This window comes from Gopherus flavomarginatus, chromosome 3 (assembly GCF_025201925.1).
Source record: "Gopherus flavomarginatus isolate rGopFla2 chromosome 3, rGopFla2.mat.asm, whole genome shotgun sequence".
Lineage (NCBI taxonomy): Eukaryota > Metazoa > Chordata > Testudines > Testudinidae > Gopherus > Gopherus flavomarginatus.
This window is the reverse complement of record NC_066619.1, coordinates 71,281,869-71,298,672: the sequence shown is the minus strand read 5'-3', so window position 1 is coordinate 71,298,672 and position 16,804 is coordinate 71,281,869. Positions and strand designations below refer to the sequence as shown.

At 41.8% G+C, this 16,804-nt stretch overlaps 1 protein-coding gene across 1 annotated transcript in view; it reads right to left on the bottom strand.

The window, feature by feature from the left end:
- Positions 1-16,804, bottom strand: part of CAMK4 (calcium/calmodulin dependent protein kinase IV) — a 312,068-nt gene that overhangs the window by 35,814 nt on the left and 259,450 nt on the right. The window contains exons 6-7 of the mRNA XM_050945920.1: positions 6,620-6,710; positions 3,031-3,105 (exon numbers count right to left, since the gene is read on the bottom strand). Of these exons, the coding sequence (XP_050801877.1) occupies positions 3,031-3,105; positions 6,620-6,710 (166 nt within the window). The remainder of the gene's footprint in view (positions 1-3,030; positions 3,106-6,619; positions 6,711-16,804) is intronic.

Sequence of the window (16,804 nt, the reverse complement as noted above, 5' to 3'; positions counted from 1 at the left end):
GATATTTATAGTGCACTAATAGTATCTACAGTTAATAACATAAATTGCTATTACTGTGGGCCTAATCATCATGGTAGAGCTGAAACAATCACGTTATTTAATTCTTATTTTATTTTGGTTAAAAATTGATTATGAAAAGGGTCCCAAATCCTTCCACATCCCTCAAAGTGACAAGTACTCCCACCCCAATCTTTCCAGCTGCCAAAATCAACCTTTAACAGTGCAGTCTGCCCCTTTAAGGCCATGGGGGTCCGGGAGCAGCTGACTCTTTTCTGGAGAGAAGCCCAGCAGGCAGCATCTAGTGATTGGGTCTGATGAGTCCCAGCCAAGGGATATAAAGAAGGGCCCCAGCTCTATGAGGTTGCCTGGGACCAGGAGAGGGACTGGGAGTGCACTCTCCAGTGGCTGTACCAGAAGACTGAGAGGGCAGGTAAGCCTTGCAGACACCCCTGTGGAAGGTCACAGATCTCAGTGAAAACAGGACTGTTTTCTGTTGTTGTTGTTTTTTTAATTGCTCCACTTAAACTTCTTTGTGTTAAAGAATAAAAAAGAGCCCTGAGAAAAAGGCTACAAACTGAACTGAGTGTGGCTGTTTGTTTATCCCAGGTTGGTGATCGGGTGCACAGCCACTGTAGGAAGCGCACTAATTTTACCCCATAGTTATCAATTCTGCACTGCTCATCAGCACTTCTAAGTCAGGACAAGGAGTCAAGATGTGCCTGAATGCTCTGGAACTCCAGTCCGGCATTTTTCGCTGGCATTCTGCTACTTCTGGTAGTGTCACTTACAGTACCAGAAGTGTGCTCTGCCATTTCTTTTTTTTATGCCTCAGTCACTGGTCAAGACTGTAGCATTTGATAAAGTGCTTTGCTTTCTTGAGACCTTAAGCTATCTCTCTTTCCTAAACAATAATATTAAGATAGATAATTTGGTCTTTATTTAAAAACAAAAAAACAAACAGGTCACCTTAAGCTAGTTTCTACTACACTTAATTTTGGACTATCCAGAATAGTAATTACTAAGGGCCCTATCAAGTCACACTAATGAAGTTGCCATTATACCTGACATGCCAATATAATCCATTATTTCAATAATTTGTCATGGATTTTGATGAGATTTGTATAAGTAGGGCTCTACCTAATTCATGGTCCATTTTGGTCAATTTCACAGTCATAGGATTTTAAAAATCATAACTTTCATGATTTCAGCTATTTAAATCTGAAATTTCATGGTTTGTAATTTTAGGGGTCCTGACCCAAAAAGGAGTGTGTGCGCGGGGGTGGTTCCGCAAAATTATTATAGGGGTGGGTTGCAGTACTGCTACCCTTACTTCTGTGCTGCTGCTCATGACAGCGCTGCCTTCAGAGCTGGGCAGCTGGAGAGTGGTGGCTGCTGGCCAGTAGCCCAGCTATGAAGGCAGAGCCGCCACCAGCAGCAGTGCAGAAGCAAGGGTGGCATGGTATGGTATTGCCACGCTTGCTTCTGCACTGCTGCTGGCCGGGAGCTGCCTTCAGAGCTGGGTGCCCAGCCAACAGCTGCTGCTATCCAGCTGCCCAGCTCTGAAAGCAGTGCAGAAGTAAGGTGGTAATACCACAATGCCCCTAAAATAACCTTGCAATCCCCCTGCAACTCCCTTTTGGGCCAGGACCCCTAATTTGAGAAATGCTGGTCTCCTCTGTGAAATCTGGGTAAAAGCACACAAAAGACCAGATTTCACTAAGGGAGAGCAGATTTCACGGTCTGTGACATGTTTTTTTTTATGGCCATGAATTTGGTAGGGCTCTATGTATAAGTGGAATATTATTGTATAATGTATTAATTTGTATTCAACATCAGAGTACTTTCATGTAAATTATGAAATTATATTAGAAAAAGTATCAGAGGGGTAGCCGTGTTAGTCTGGATCTGTAAAAGCAACAAAGAATCCTGTGGTACCTTATAGACTAACAGACGTTTTGGAGCATGAGCTTTCGTGGGTGAATACCCACTTCCTCAGATGCATGTAGTGGAAATTTCCAGGGGCAGGTATATATATGCAAGCAAGCTACAGATAACGAGCTTAGTTCAATCAGGGAGGATGAGGCCCTCTTCTAGCAGTTGAGGTGTGAAAACCAAGGGAGGAGAAACTGGTTTTGTAGTTGGCAAACCATTCACAGTCTTTGTTTAATCCTGAGCTGATGGTGTCAAATTTGCAGATGAACTGAAGCTCAGCAGTTTCTCTTTGAAGTCTAGTCCTGAAGTTTTTTTGCTGCAGGATGGCCACCTTAAGGTCTGCTATAGTGTGGCCAGGGAGGTTGAAGTGTTCTCCTACAGGTTTTTGTATATTGCCTTTTCTCTACGGAAAAGGATAAATGGACACAAATCAGATATCAGGAATGGCAATATACAAAAACCTGTAGGAGAACACTTCAGCCTCCCTGGCCACACTATAGCAGACCTTAAGGTGGCCATCCTGCAGCAAAAAAACTTCAGGACCAGACTTCAAAGAGAAACTGCTGAGCTTCAGTTCATCTGCAAATTTAACACCATCAGCTCAAGATTAAATGAAGACTGTGAATGGTTTGCCAACTACAAAACCAGTTTCTCCTCCCTTGGTTTTCACACCTCAACTGCTAGAAGAGGGCCTCATCCTCCCTGATTGAACTAAGCTCGTTATCTCTAGCTTGCTTGCGTATATATACCTGCCCCTGGAAATTTCCACTACATGCATCTGATGAAGTGGGTATTCATCCACGAAAGCTCATGCTCCAAAACGTCTGTTAGTCTATTAAGTGCCACAGGATTCTTTGCTGCTTATATTAGAAAATGCACTGGAATATTGGTTAGTGTGGCTTGGAACTATAGAGTATGTTAATTTTTCAAAAACATACACTGATGCCAGCTTCTGAATTCTAGTTTTTGATTTAAGCTGTTCAGGAGCCTTGTCAATCTTAAGAAACTTGCATTTGTCAAACACAGAAACTGGAAAATGTAAATAGTCTCTGAATCGAAGTCTAAGTCCAATATATTGTAAGTAATAAAGGAACATACCACAGTACCCTGGAGTTCCACAAACTGTCTTCATAGTCACTTGATCTTCCACAATCTTGGAAAGCCCAAAATCAGCTGTCAAGATTTGTAGAAACATAAAATAAAAGTTTTATTGTCCGCTTGTAATTGTGTAAAGTGAGCATAGATTCAATAAGGGGAAGCACTTCACTTTTCTTTTTGACAATGCTACATTTAAGGAAAATCACTGTCATTTTAAGAAAAAATGAAAAGAAAAATTACTTCAGAAGAATTGCATGGAAACAAAATTATACAGAAGAAAAATTTGTGTTGATGGATTAAATCCTCTTGCTCTAAGCTCACGAAAATATTTTTAAAGTACAACTTGTGCTAGCTGCTCTAAGGACAGTGGAACATACAGCAGCCAACAACGAAGAGTCAGATGCAGAGTCAATCAAGTACTCAGAACTTCTGAACAGCACATGGAATACAAAATACTACGAATACAAAATAAATAAATACAAAAAAGAAGATGTTTAAAGACTGGAGAAGGTATATGTTATAAAACAGAACACTATCCATTTTGTAGAGTATTTTCATTAAAATAGGGCCTTTGTTCTGATTATGTACTTATTTCAGTGGTTCCTTTGGAAGATAATTTATTTTCCGAATGGATGGTTTTGTATTGTTAGAAAAATGTGCGTCTTTCAGTTCTGAAACACATCACCCACCTAAAGGCAGGTCAAAAATTCTAATTACCCGATTCTCCTGTAAAATAAGAGGACAGTAACTTTTTTCTGATGTCACTCCATAAAACACTGTCCCTGGTAGTGCTCTTTCTAGGAGTGATACTGGATACATTGGGCTGAAGCGCTATCATTTTGGACTTTGACTTTTTCAGATCTTATCAGCTAAGTTGGGAATGGCATGTGGTTTGATCCTACAAGGAACTGAACCTTCCAGCTACAATCCAGAAAAGCACTGAAGCAAGTGCTTAACTTTAACATGTGTTTATCACATTGTTTTAAATAGAACTGCTGGTGTGCTCAAAGTTACACCTCAGCTTAAGTGGCTTGCTAGATCAGGGCTGGAGCCCTCAGCACCTCGGATCAAGCCTTTGGGTAGTATTTCAAGAGCAGATTTCCAAGGAAAACTCAGGCTTTGCCAGAAGGGGATGTCAGCGACTCTGAATGTGGCACCCTTCCCTCTGAATAAATACTGAGCTGCCAGGAGCCAGCACGTTGTCATAGGTGGCACTTGAATGTCCCATCTTTCAAATGAGATTAGAACTGAAGACCTAACCACTTGTGTTTCTTTTTCTATGAATGATCTTAGTATCTTGTTCTAATTCCAGTTTGGATGATGACATTCTGCCTTAAAAACTGAAGAATATACACAGAAACCCCGCTATAACACGATGTTTGGGGTCCAAAAACTTCGATCGTGCTAAATGCAGGGTCGCGGTATAGCGGGGTTTGTCAGTGGTCCCCAATGCGGTGCACTGATGTGCGCCGCTTAGTGCCACTAGTGCCTAGTGCCCAGCAAGGGAGAGGAGCTGCGGCTCCCCGCCTGCTGGGGAACAGAGAACTCCGGGGCTGCAGGTGCTGGTGCTCTCTGTCCCCGGCAGGCGCAGGGCTGTGGCTTCTCTCCGGCTTCAAGAGGAGCCGCGGCTTCCTGCCTGCTGGGGACAGAGAGCACTGGCGCCGGCAGCCCCAGAGAAGCCAGAGAGAAGCTGCGGCCCTGCGCCTGCTGTGGACAGAGAGCACCAGCGCCCGCAGCCTCGGAGTTCTCTGTCCCCGGCAGGTGCGGGGCTGCAGCTTGTCTCTCCTGCCACGGTGTTGGGGACCATTGGTACAGTACCGTACTGTATTATGCCTTAAAGGGGATCCAACCTGTGATCGCGTTATATGCGATTTCGCGTTATGGCGGAGTACGTTATTGCGAAGTTTGACTGTAGTTTGTTTGTTCGCTTTTGTTTAACATGAGTTTAAAAGTGAGTACTCTAAGCTAAGAACAAGAAGATAACAGTTGATATTGTGTTTTGAAAATGCAGATTTAGTAGTTACCATGGGCTGTACAAGAGCAGTGACAGATTAGCCACTAGGCCATGCTCAGGCCCATGCTCAGGCCCATGCTCAGGGGCCTGGCCAATTGGGGGGCCCCTGAAAAAATGGGCATCCCCATTCCCTGACCCCCAGCTGCTCCTGCTGGGGAGCAAGGTCGGGGAGCAGGGACTTGCCCCACTCCTTTTGCCAGCCTGGTGCTCCTGCCGGGTAGTGGGGGAAGCCCCCATGCCCCAATCTCACTCCCTGGCAGGAGCACTGGGCAGGTGCCTGCACCCCAATCCTGCTCCCTGGCAGCAGTGCTGTGGGGGGTGGGGGATACTGCAGGTGAAGCAGTGGGGAGGAGGCCCCACTTGCTTTGGTCCAGGGTCCCACAGAGTCCTAAACTACTTCTGCCTGCCCAGGACTCTGAGAACATATTTGTGTTTCTAGCACATAGGGGCAGCCTATGCCACTGCGTCTTCATTTTTGGGTTTCCTTATGAAAGAGAGACCAAAAGGCTCAGAGATTGTTTTTCTTTTCTTTACAATATGTACAAGTCAGATCTCTTTCAGTTATCACATCAGCAATGCCACAGTCTACATTCTGCTGCTTTCTGCTTTATCAGAGTTTGGCACTGGGCAGCCATAAACTGGCACACAAACTGTATAGTCCCTACATGGAAGTGGTGAATATTCATCTCTCTGAGGCTTAGGGTCTGAAGTTCAAAGGTGTTGAGCACCCAGAGCTCCTACTGACTCCAGCTGCAGTTGCAAGTGCTCAGCGCTGCTGGAAATCAGGCCCTCAGTGAATGCCCTCTTCACCCTGGTTTGTGACAGACTCTGTGAATTCAAGTCAGCCTGTAGCTTATCTGGTTTCTTCACATCTTTTTTCATACTGCCACCTATGCCTGGAATAACTTCTCTAATCTGCGCCAAACAACCTGCCTCTCATCCTTCAAGCTCCTCAAAACTCACTCCTTTTGGCTTGCTTTCATTGCTTACTTCCACCTTCGCACTCTCATTCATATTTGTCACAAAACTGTAATATATTGTCTAACAAAAAAGGAACTAACAAGTGGTGTATGTAGCTAGAATCTGATCTCATAATCTTTCCGTATTGTGATCTTCACTCTCCCAAATCCGATTCTTCCTGTGTTTGTCATCTCTTGAGGTATTGCGCCTAATTTAGACTGTAAATTCCTCAGGGCAAGTATCAGAGGGGTAGCCGTGTTAGTCTGGATCTGTAAAAGCAGCAAAGAATTCTGTGGCACCTTATAGACTAACAGATGTTTTGGAGCATGAGCTTTCGTGGGTGAATACCCATTTCGTCATGCTCCAAAACATCTGTTAGTCTATAAGGTGCCACAGGATTCTTTGCTGCGTTTCCTCCAGGGCAGCGATCTGTCTTTTATTTATTTTTAAAGAACAATGCACAGCTGTGCTGCTGTATAAAGAATGGGCCTATTCATCTGGATATCATTGCTAAAATAGAATACAATGATGGGGAGAAGAGGAGATATATGTGAACCACATAAAATAATATCAATACAAGGGAAGGATGGGAAGTATATAGCTAGTGTTGCTCACCTATTTTTAATGGTGCGTCTGGTGCTGGTGTTGCATAGAGTAGATTCTCTGGCTTCAAATCACGGTGAACAATCCCATTTGCATGCAGGTACTAGAAGGGAAAAATCAAAGTGTCTAAATCATGGTATGAAACAGCTTTTTCCTAATCCTCTATTGTTACAGTCTACTGACTGGTTTCAGAGTAGCAGTTGTGTTAGTCTTTATACGCAAAAGTACTCCTGTTCTTTTTGCAGTCTACTGACTATTGTTTCATGACAAGGGATAACCCAATTAACCAGATTTCAAAAAATTGTTTACAAAACTTCTTAGCATGAGACACTTGAATATAGTTTGCCATCTGAACAAGAAACTGAAAATTGAAAGAGAGAGAGCATCAGCTCTCACGATTAAGAAGAAAAACCATCCCTGAGGGGCTTACTGACCATTTAAAACACAATGGTAACATCTCTAGGGGTTAATGTTAAGGTAACAGATGCTGAGATATTGAAATCTGAAGCATCAGAAAAGCATTAAGCAGCTTTGTATGTTAAATCATTCTGAGATTCAGAACATGGTCACCCAACTACTGAACTACACATAAACTTTGATGAGAACAAGCATTGTGGAAAACTTAGCATGTCTGCTGCTCTAAAAATAAAATCTTTACTTTCTACAGCAGACTGAAAGATTATAATACTGTGCAGTCCTGAAGCCTTGGTTTCACATGCCCCTGGCTTTCTCAAAAGCTATCATGGTTTTGGATTGAAAATGTCAAGGCTTCATCTTATCCCATTTTTCTGGGTGGAAAATTTGGGCAAAATCTGTTCAGCTCTTTTTCAGTTGTCCGAGCGTGAAATCAGATCTCCTGCCACAAGTTAGAAACAAATTTTATTTCTATGGATGGGAAAAATAAAAGTGTGTCTCTTCTTCAGCACAAAGACACTGGGCAGCCAGACTCACATCTTCAGGAAGGTGGCCACTAGTTTCCTCTCTACTGGAGCTACCTGCTCCAAGCAGCTTTGCTCTTTAAGGTTCTGCAGCACATGTAGTTGCCTTCTTTTTCCTCCTTATGACCTGGGCCAACTGTTATATACAGATTGGGTTCCTGGTATACAGCCAGTATACCTGGAGTCTTCTGAGCTTATGCCCTGATTGCACAATCAGTCCCTTACTTGGTAAATACCCTGGACCTGACTGTCCTTTGGTTTCCTTCCCCCCCTACCCATTTATTTTTTTTACACTAGTGAAACTCCAGTAACTTCAACCAGCGTGAGTGACAGGAGCATCAAAGCCCCAGTATTTTGAGTATGTAGTGCAACGGTTATTTGTACGTGTAAGCTACTTGATAGTTACACTCAGGACCTGTCTACATGTGAAAATTGTACCAATTTAACTAACTTGGTTTTGAAACTGATTTCGTTAAATTGGTGCAGTCCCCTTACGTGGGCATTCATTTCAGTTTAAGGGTGCCTGATAGTGATTTGGCTTCAGCTGATTTCTCACTGATTTAGTTTAATCAGAACAATATTTTTGTAGAAAGAATGCCTTGGTACTGTAGGTCCCAAGTTAATTATCATGAAAGCTTTGCTTTGAATTAAAAGACAGAAACAATTATACACACACTGTAATTATCATGCACAGCAAATACCTTAGCTCTACCTTCTATATACTAACTATGTCATTTAATGGTCACCAGTTACCATGAAAATAAAGAAACCAGGAGGAGGAACATGGTCCAGGGGTTAAGTCACAAGCCTGGTATGTTCCAGGCTCTCCCAGGGACTCACTCTGTGTGTGACCTCAGACTCTATAATTCACCTCAGTTTCCCCCATCTCTAAAACAGGGATGATATTTGTGTAATAGGGCTTTAGGTCTGTGGATGAAAACTGCTGTAAGTATACAGTATTGTATGATACTTTATAATTACATTTGCACTCTATAATACACAGAGCTATTCAACTATTAACCAAATAGTCCTGCTTGCACTTTCTTCTAATTTTCAGTGAATGGTTCTAGAATGTAAAAGAAGGTTGTTTGCTGTTTGCAGCTTCATTAATCTGTGTTACCACCATAAACTGTTAAGTAGAAAATTTGTATTTACCTCACAGCATTGTATTTCCATAGCAACATTACTTTGATATATTCAGATTCAGTAAAGTCCTGTAGCATCTGTGTACTAAAGCATGTGATTTACTTGTCAAGATGATCATATTGGTCCCTTCTGACCTATGAGTCTAAGTAACGGCAATTAGTCTCTTCAGAAGTGCGTTACAATAAACAAGAACAAGATGAGTTACTAATTTAACAGCTGAAAAGGAGTAACACAAAAAGAACAATGCAAGATCGTGAAGAGGGCATTATCTCAGTGAAAATGTATTTTTGAGCATACATATGGATTTACACTGTATTGAAGTTATGCTGATAACCATTCTTACAAACTGAAGTCAGACAAAACTTAATCTACTAGCATTTAAGGTGGGCAGACAGAAGGGAATTTGAAATGAGTTCATGTTTGTGGTTTAAAACACTCCCAATCCACAAAGGTGAGAGTGCAGATCAGGTATTTTGCACCCAGTTAACCACTTTCATGAGCAAATGTGGGCTGTGTGCAGAAACCAGTGGGCCTGACACACTTTTGTAGGTTCGTTAAAAGTTTGATCTTTAGGCTATATCTACATTGCAATTAAAAACCAGGGGTGACCCATGCCAGCTGACTCAGCTAAGGGGCTGTTTAACTGCCATGCAGACATTCGGGTTTGGAATGCAGCCCCGATTCTAGGACCCTGCAAGTGGGAGGGTCCCAGACCTCCCAAACCCAGAAGACTATGCCATAATTAAACAGCCCTGCAGTCTGAGCCCCACAAGCCTGAGTCATCTGGCATGGCCAGCTGTGGGTGTCTAATTGTAGTGTAGACATAACTTGAGTGTTTCATTCAGAAACTTTTAGAACCGGGCAATCTGGAATCAGCACTGTTTTGGGGAATACTACAGGGCATTGTCTAATTAAAGGTTTTATTTTACTAGGTATAAAAATCTAAATACAAATTATTTACTGAGTATTTTTGTTTTGTCTAGTCATATCCAAACAACTCCCCGTTGCAGGGCATGCAACTCCAGGTTGGATCATTGTTAGAGTGACCAGACTGAACAGACTTTCAGGAGTGGTGGTGGGGGAGAAGCTGGGACACCTGACATGAGCAGGGAGGTGGGTGTGCAAAAGATGACTTTGCGGTGTTTCAGGATTCATGCATAGTATGGTGAGAGAGAAGAATGAGCCCTCTCTGCCTCCCCAGCTCTTTTCGCAGTCAAGCAATCTTCCTCTTTCCTGCTATCCAATGGACTTGACTGAATAGGAGGTTGTCATAAACAGATAGTTAAGGGTTAATAGAACAGAAGTACTTCATGTCTCTTTTGCCTGTAAAGGGTTAAGTTCAGTGAGCCTGGCTGCAGGGCCAGCGCTACCATTTAGGCGACCTAGGCAATGGCCTAAGGTGCCAGAATTTTTGGGGGGTGCTGCGGCAGGTTCACCGGAGCCTTTAGAACAGCGGACCGCCCGCCGGCATCACTGCGGCAGCTCCACCAGAGCCTTTCCAGCAGCGGACTGTCCGCCGACATGACTGCGGTAGGTCCACCGGACCCGCGGGGGGCGGCGAAATGGCCGTCCGCCTAGGGCGTCAGAAACCCTGGCGCCGCTCCTGCCTGGCTGTCACTTGACCAGAGGACCAATCAGGGGACAGGATACTTTCAAATCTTGAGAGATGGAAGTTTTTGTGTGTGCTGTTAGTTTTTGGTTGTTGTTCACTCTGGGGGCTCAGAGGGACCAAACGTGCAACCAGGTTTCTCTCCAATCTCTCCGATACAAGCTCTTATAAGTTCAGAATAGTGAGTACTAGGTAAATAAAGCGAGTTAGGCTTATGGTTGTTTTCTTTATTTGCAAATGTGTATTTGGCTGGAAGGAGTTCAAATGTGTATTTTGCTGAAAGGATTTTAATTTGTACTTGTATACTTAGGCTGGGAGGGTATTCCCAGTGCCTATAGCTGAAAGACCCTGTAACATATTCCATCTTAAATGTACAAAGATAATTTTTACTGTTTTTCTCTCTTTAATTAAAAGTTTCTTGTTTAAGAACCTGATTGTTTTTTTATTCTGGTGAGACCCCAGGGGACTGGGTCTGGATTCACCAGGGAATTGGTGGGGAGAAAGGAGGGAAGTGGGAGAGAGAGGCTAATTTCTCTCTGTGTCAGGATTACTTTCTCTCTCAGGGAGAGTCTGGGAGGGGGAGAGAGAAGGAGGGGGGGGAGGTGCATTTTCCTCTCTGTTTAAGATTCAAGGAGTTTGAATCACAGTGATCTTCCAGGGTAACCCAGGGAGGGGAAGCCTGGGAGAGGCAACGGTGAGGGAAAGGGTTTACTTTCCTTGTGTTAAGATCCAGAGGGTCTGGGTCTGGGGGTCCCCGGGCAAGGTTTTGGGGGGACCAGAGTGTACCAGGCACTGGAATTCCTGGTTGGTGGCAGCGCTACAAGTACTAAGCTGGTAATTGAGCTTAGAGGAATTCATGCTGGTACCCTACCTTTTTGGACGCTAAGGTTCAGAGTGGGGAATTATACCATGACAGAGGTGATGGCTTGGCTTGATGAGATTTGTGTGAAAGAGAGGCCATTGGAAGGCCTCAAGGAAGAGGTGAAGTAAGATGTCAACATGACTCAGACCTAGAGGTTCTTCATGGATGTGTTTAGTCAATTTCACCAGTTCAAGTGGCCAGTGACACTTTCAATAGGCCAGGTTTGCAGGAGGTTACAACACTTGAAAACGTTTTAAAAACCAAACATCAAGACAGATCCTATAAATGGGGACATTCCTGCTTATTAGGAACACAGTCACCCAAATAGTGCACAAGAACCAGAAAGAAAAGCAAACAAAAAAACCACAGAAATTGACTAGAAACAAAAGAGATTATTTTAATTGTCTAAGATGATTGAAATGCACATAAATGGTGAAAATAATATAATAATATGTGTGATGGGGTACATTACCAACCCCGCACTGAAAGGGTTAAAGATAATCCGTGGGCACAATCAGCCAAACCCCACTAACCTGGTAGTCAGTGTTGAACCTGGAGAGGGGAGACCTGGCTCAGTCTCCACATAGAATAAAGATCACACAGAGTTGTTTATTTTTGTAAAGCCATTGGGCAGGCACTGTCTTCCTATGCCTGTACAGTGCCCAGCACACGTATGCACTGCTGAATAAAACTATCATATTGATGATGATAAATAGTCTTTGCCCATTGAATCAACCCTGGGGGAGCAGAATCCTCTCCATTGGCAGGTGAAGAAGCACCTGTGCAACTATTCAGTGACCACCTCAATTGCCTGTCAGCTGTGGAAACATCAGTTGTGACCCACCTTTCCCCTCCAAATAAATGAATTTTAGCCATGAGTCTACATAGCTACAGACTCATTGGCTTTACTCTGTCTACTCTCCCAGCTCCTATGTGCACTGCTACAGAATGTACAGCCTCAGAACTAATCCATGGTGCAGAGGGCAGTCTCTTGCATTGCCTCTTTAAAGTCTATCTCCCTCCCTCCTCCCCATAATAGAACTGCAGTGGTTCTGCTGCACTGTAAACCTTGTTTGCAAGCCCAAGTGCAATAGGATTGACTTCACAGGGTGTTGATCAAACTTCAGGCACACAGTAGGTTACAACAGTATCAGTTTTATATAATCTCAGAAGACCTGGAGTAAATGTATTTTAGGACTCAGAGTGTCAAATGGATTAAACTCTGACATGCTCAGCACTGTAGAAGACAAATAAATACAGACCTTTACCCTGTCTACTATATAAAACACAGACAGGTTTTCTCCTAGTTTTTAATTCATGCAACAACAATACCAGCTTATGATTGGCACATGCCCATGTCTCCCTAAAGGTGACCTGCAAAGAAAAAAACATTCATCATCTGTCCCACTTTCCATTTTTTTGCTTCCTTATGAGACCCGAAAGCTTTTTTACCTCAAAAATTCAGGTCTCATCTAGCCTGAAAGATCTGATGACTAGTGAAATTATGACGACATCACAAGAATTGCGAGTCTGAAAGATGAAGAACTGATAATGGCAAGGAAACTCTGGGTTTGCTTATTTGTATTGACACCTAATCCACTTTAACGTCTAACAAACATTGTGGAAAAAGAGTTTTCACCCTTCAGTTAAGGTGACAACTCCCAGCAGGCATTGATTTAGCTGTGGGAAGAAGTGTGTGTGTGAGTGTGTATATACACACACACACACACACACACACACACACACACACACACACACACACACAGAGTCTTGTAATACCTGCCTGCCACTTTCGCGAGTGTTTAATTCACTCAGAGTTTAAAAGGGAGAAGTTTTTATAGCCTCTATTTCTGCTGTTTTGCTACAGAATATTTTTAGGACTTTCACATGGAAGCTATTACTAAATCAAGGCTGCAGGATACAGGCGAGTGGAACAAAAACCATGGGTTCCAGTTCCAGTTCAGCACAGGCTCTGCATAACTAAAAATGCTACTAAAGCTTTGAATTCTCTTTAAAATATTAAAAGAAAGTTCTTTTGCTCTGATTTCAGGGATGTCTAGACTTGTAATTAAGCTTTTTCTCTGGCTCTAACAAAAGTGTGTCATTGTGTAATGAAAGCCACAGCATAGTAATTTAGTTTAATTACAGCTACATAATATTTGATGGGCATATGGGTAATTGATAATGCCCCTGGAGCAGCTAGGAGAAAGTTTAAATAACCTTTTTAAGAACCTTACAGGACTAAGGAGGCCCATTCATTAAGTGACAAAGATCCTTCTTTTCTATTCCTTTTTTTGTTGATAATATTATTCTGATTGGTTTTTATGTAAACAGACTATGCCTCTAAAATGGCAGAACAAGATTCCAGTTAATTCTGTCTAAAAACATCCTGCACAAACCACACAATATAGAGAAAGACATGTCCTTATCTTTCAAAATACACTCCCTGAATTACATACTTCCATACTGACCTAGACGTCAAAAACCTTTTCAAGTAGTGAACAGAGGAATACAGTGTGTTCAAGATTTCAGGGAATGAGGGGGAACAAAAAAATTAATGGCTTGAAAGTGGCTCTCTAAAATCAAACTCTGTATGAGATGACTTAATATTTGTATAATAACACAGTAATAATAAGCACTTTGCTGTCTGGTATGTGGGCAAGATTTTTGACAGATGATCTTACAATGTTTTATCCTCGGGCAAATTACTTAATCTCTGTACCTCATTTTCCCCATCCATAAAATAGGAGTGATGCTTACTTTTGTAAAATGTTTTTTTTTTCCTATGGATGAACTGCAATAAGTGTACAATGCTATCTAATTTATCATTACATTTGTACTTCTCCCATTGAGGTCAATGCAAAACTCCCACTGTTTCAATGGAATCAGGGGCTTTATGTCAGTTTTAAGAATAAAATTAATGTTAAATATGAAAGATTTGGTCCTGGGATCCTTGTGTGAATCAGACTGCAAACAACTTGGAAGGCAGGATTGGGCCCAAAATTGTGCAATGTCTGTTCTTTTGAAAACAAGATAATGTAATATATTGATTGTAGAAAAAATTGTATATTGGATTGTTTTAATGATCATATTAACAGTGATTTATTTAGGTGTATAACATCTGCTTGATGAAACATCTTAGCCTTTTCATTCTTTCTGAATTAGGAAAAATGAAATGCCATATACACGTGAATTATCTCAGAAATAGAGAAGTTATTGTACTAGTGTTGGCACAGTTTTTGAGAATTCTCACTTATTTTCTTTCTCCAGAGGTAACTGACAGTGTGATAGTTACAAAGGCAGGCCTACCTTCTGCTATAAGTTACTGATTCAACTCCTCCAGCGTCAATGAGGTTGCAGCAGTACAACTGACAAATAACGCATTGTCAAATTGCATGTGCACACCATAAATTTCACTGTTTTATTCCCCTATAACTAGTGTGACCAGATAGCAACTGTGAAAAAAAAGGGGCAGGGGGTGGGGGATAATAGGCGCCTATACAAGAAAAAGTCCCCAAAAATGGGACTGTCCCTTTAAAAACAGGACAGCTGGTCACCCTACCTATAACAGTGCATGTTGTCTCATGTGTATATGGCAACCAGAAGGCTCTTTTTATCACTGCAAGAAACAAAAGCAACACTGAACTGTTATGGACTTAATTTAGCACATTTTGGAATTTTTCATGTGGTAAAAATTCACATGGTTATTTAGGAAGCTAGCATGCTAATTAAACCTTATAGTACATTCTTGGCACAAATCACTCTCATTCACTTCCATGGGAATCTGGGGTTCATAAGAAATTTAGGACCAGGACCTACATCTGTTTGTTATTCAACAGACTCACCTCCAAAAATGTCCAGAAAATGGGTTAGTTTAGTGAAACCAATTTAACTGAATTTTAATTAGGTGAGCAAAGGATACTTTCCTTCATGTTTTTAGAAATATGCATTACATACAGCCAGTTTAATTTATTAAAATGGTGAATCTGAGTACTATAAAAATGTGTGAAGAAACGCAACAATATGGCTCACAAATCTAAAGCCATGCTTATTTCCTGTTTGTCCACCACATTTCACACCTTTAAATAACTCTCACTGGAAATTCTAAATCACACAACTTGATTTATCCACTACAAGAAATTTAGACCGTAACCTCCACAATTATTTTCTTTTAAACCAAGAAACAATACACTAATTTTACTCTTAAATGATAACCACAAAACACCACTTTCATCAATCATATTTAAAGCTCTGTTCTAGAATTGTGTTCTTCTTTAACAATAGCTGTGAAATCTACACTAGCTAATATCCAAAACTAACTGGAATTTTTTTGGCATGACTGGAATGTAAAACAGAAGTGTTATCCTGCTCTTGAATCAGACATGACATTATCCTAAAGGATGAAATGCAAAGTTCTACTACATTATTTAATCATTGTGTGACACACAAAAGTGCTGGTAAGAGACTTCCCTAATCCCAGCCACCTGACATGAGTCAGTCTACTACATTCTTTCCCATCTCATAACAGATAATTCCTTCCACGCCATTCCACAATCCGTTCTAGTTTGAATGAATGCACTCTCGTATGAAGAGTGTGTGAAAAGCTGGGGATCATTAGGAAAGGAGATGAATAAGAGAGAAAATGATAAAAAAAATACAAAATAACGAGCTGGAACTTCTACCCTCCCCATCTCACAGCACAAGAGCAAGGGGACATACAACGAAATTGAAAGGTGGCACATTCAGCACAAAAAAAGGAAATACTTTTTCCACACTCCGTATAATTAGAATAGAACTCATTGTCAAGAATGTCATTGAGGGCAAGAATTTTGTAAGATTCAAAGAGGGATCGGATGCTTACATGGATAACAAGAATAGCCAGAGTTATAACAGTTAATGCAAACAAAGAGGTTTTGAAGGCATAAAATCAGGGCCAGTCCCAGGTGTTTTGCCAGAGTGGTCAATGTTTTCAGTGATCTAGCTGCCCCTGTACTGGCTGAGAAAACAACCAACCAGCCAATCAGATTGGCAGAGTGGCACAGCGATGTAGTGCCCCTGCAACTTGGTGCCCAGCACTACTGCCCTCCTCACCTACCCATAAACTCAGCATAAAATCCTTGTGTTTCAGGGTTTAAGCCAATCTCTGACTATTGAAGATAAGGATGAAACTTCCTGGAAGGCAGCTTATCCCACTGTGAGCTTCTTGAATCTTCTACCTACTGTGTTTCTTCTACCTACTGTGAGTTTCTCGCATCTTCCTCTGAAGCCTCTAGAGCTGGTCATTGTTGGAGCTAGGATATTGGACTAGATGGACCATGGTTCTGATAAAGTCTGGAAATTCCTATATTCTTTGTGTTGTGTTACTTGTGTAAACCATTTTAGCATTAGGGAAAATAGCAAAGAATTCACAGACTTCGTTCTCCTAAAATGGTCCTGAGCACCTTACTCAGGCAAAACACCAATTGAACTCAGGATTAGAAGATAAGATTTAAGTATTATTCTTAACTATGGTCTGCTCTTGGGACAGGACTAATTCTTGGGGCAAGTTAGAGCAGCTCCAGAAATTGCAAGGCTGCCTATGGGTCACTCTACCTTCTGCCTCCAGAATGCCTCTACATGAGGAGGGTGGCATAGGGACTGCC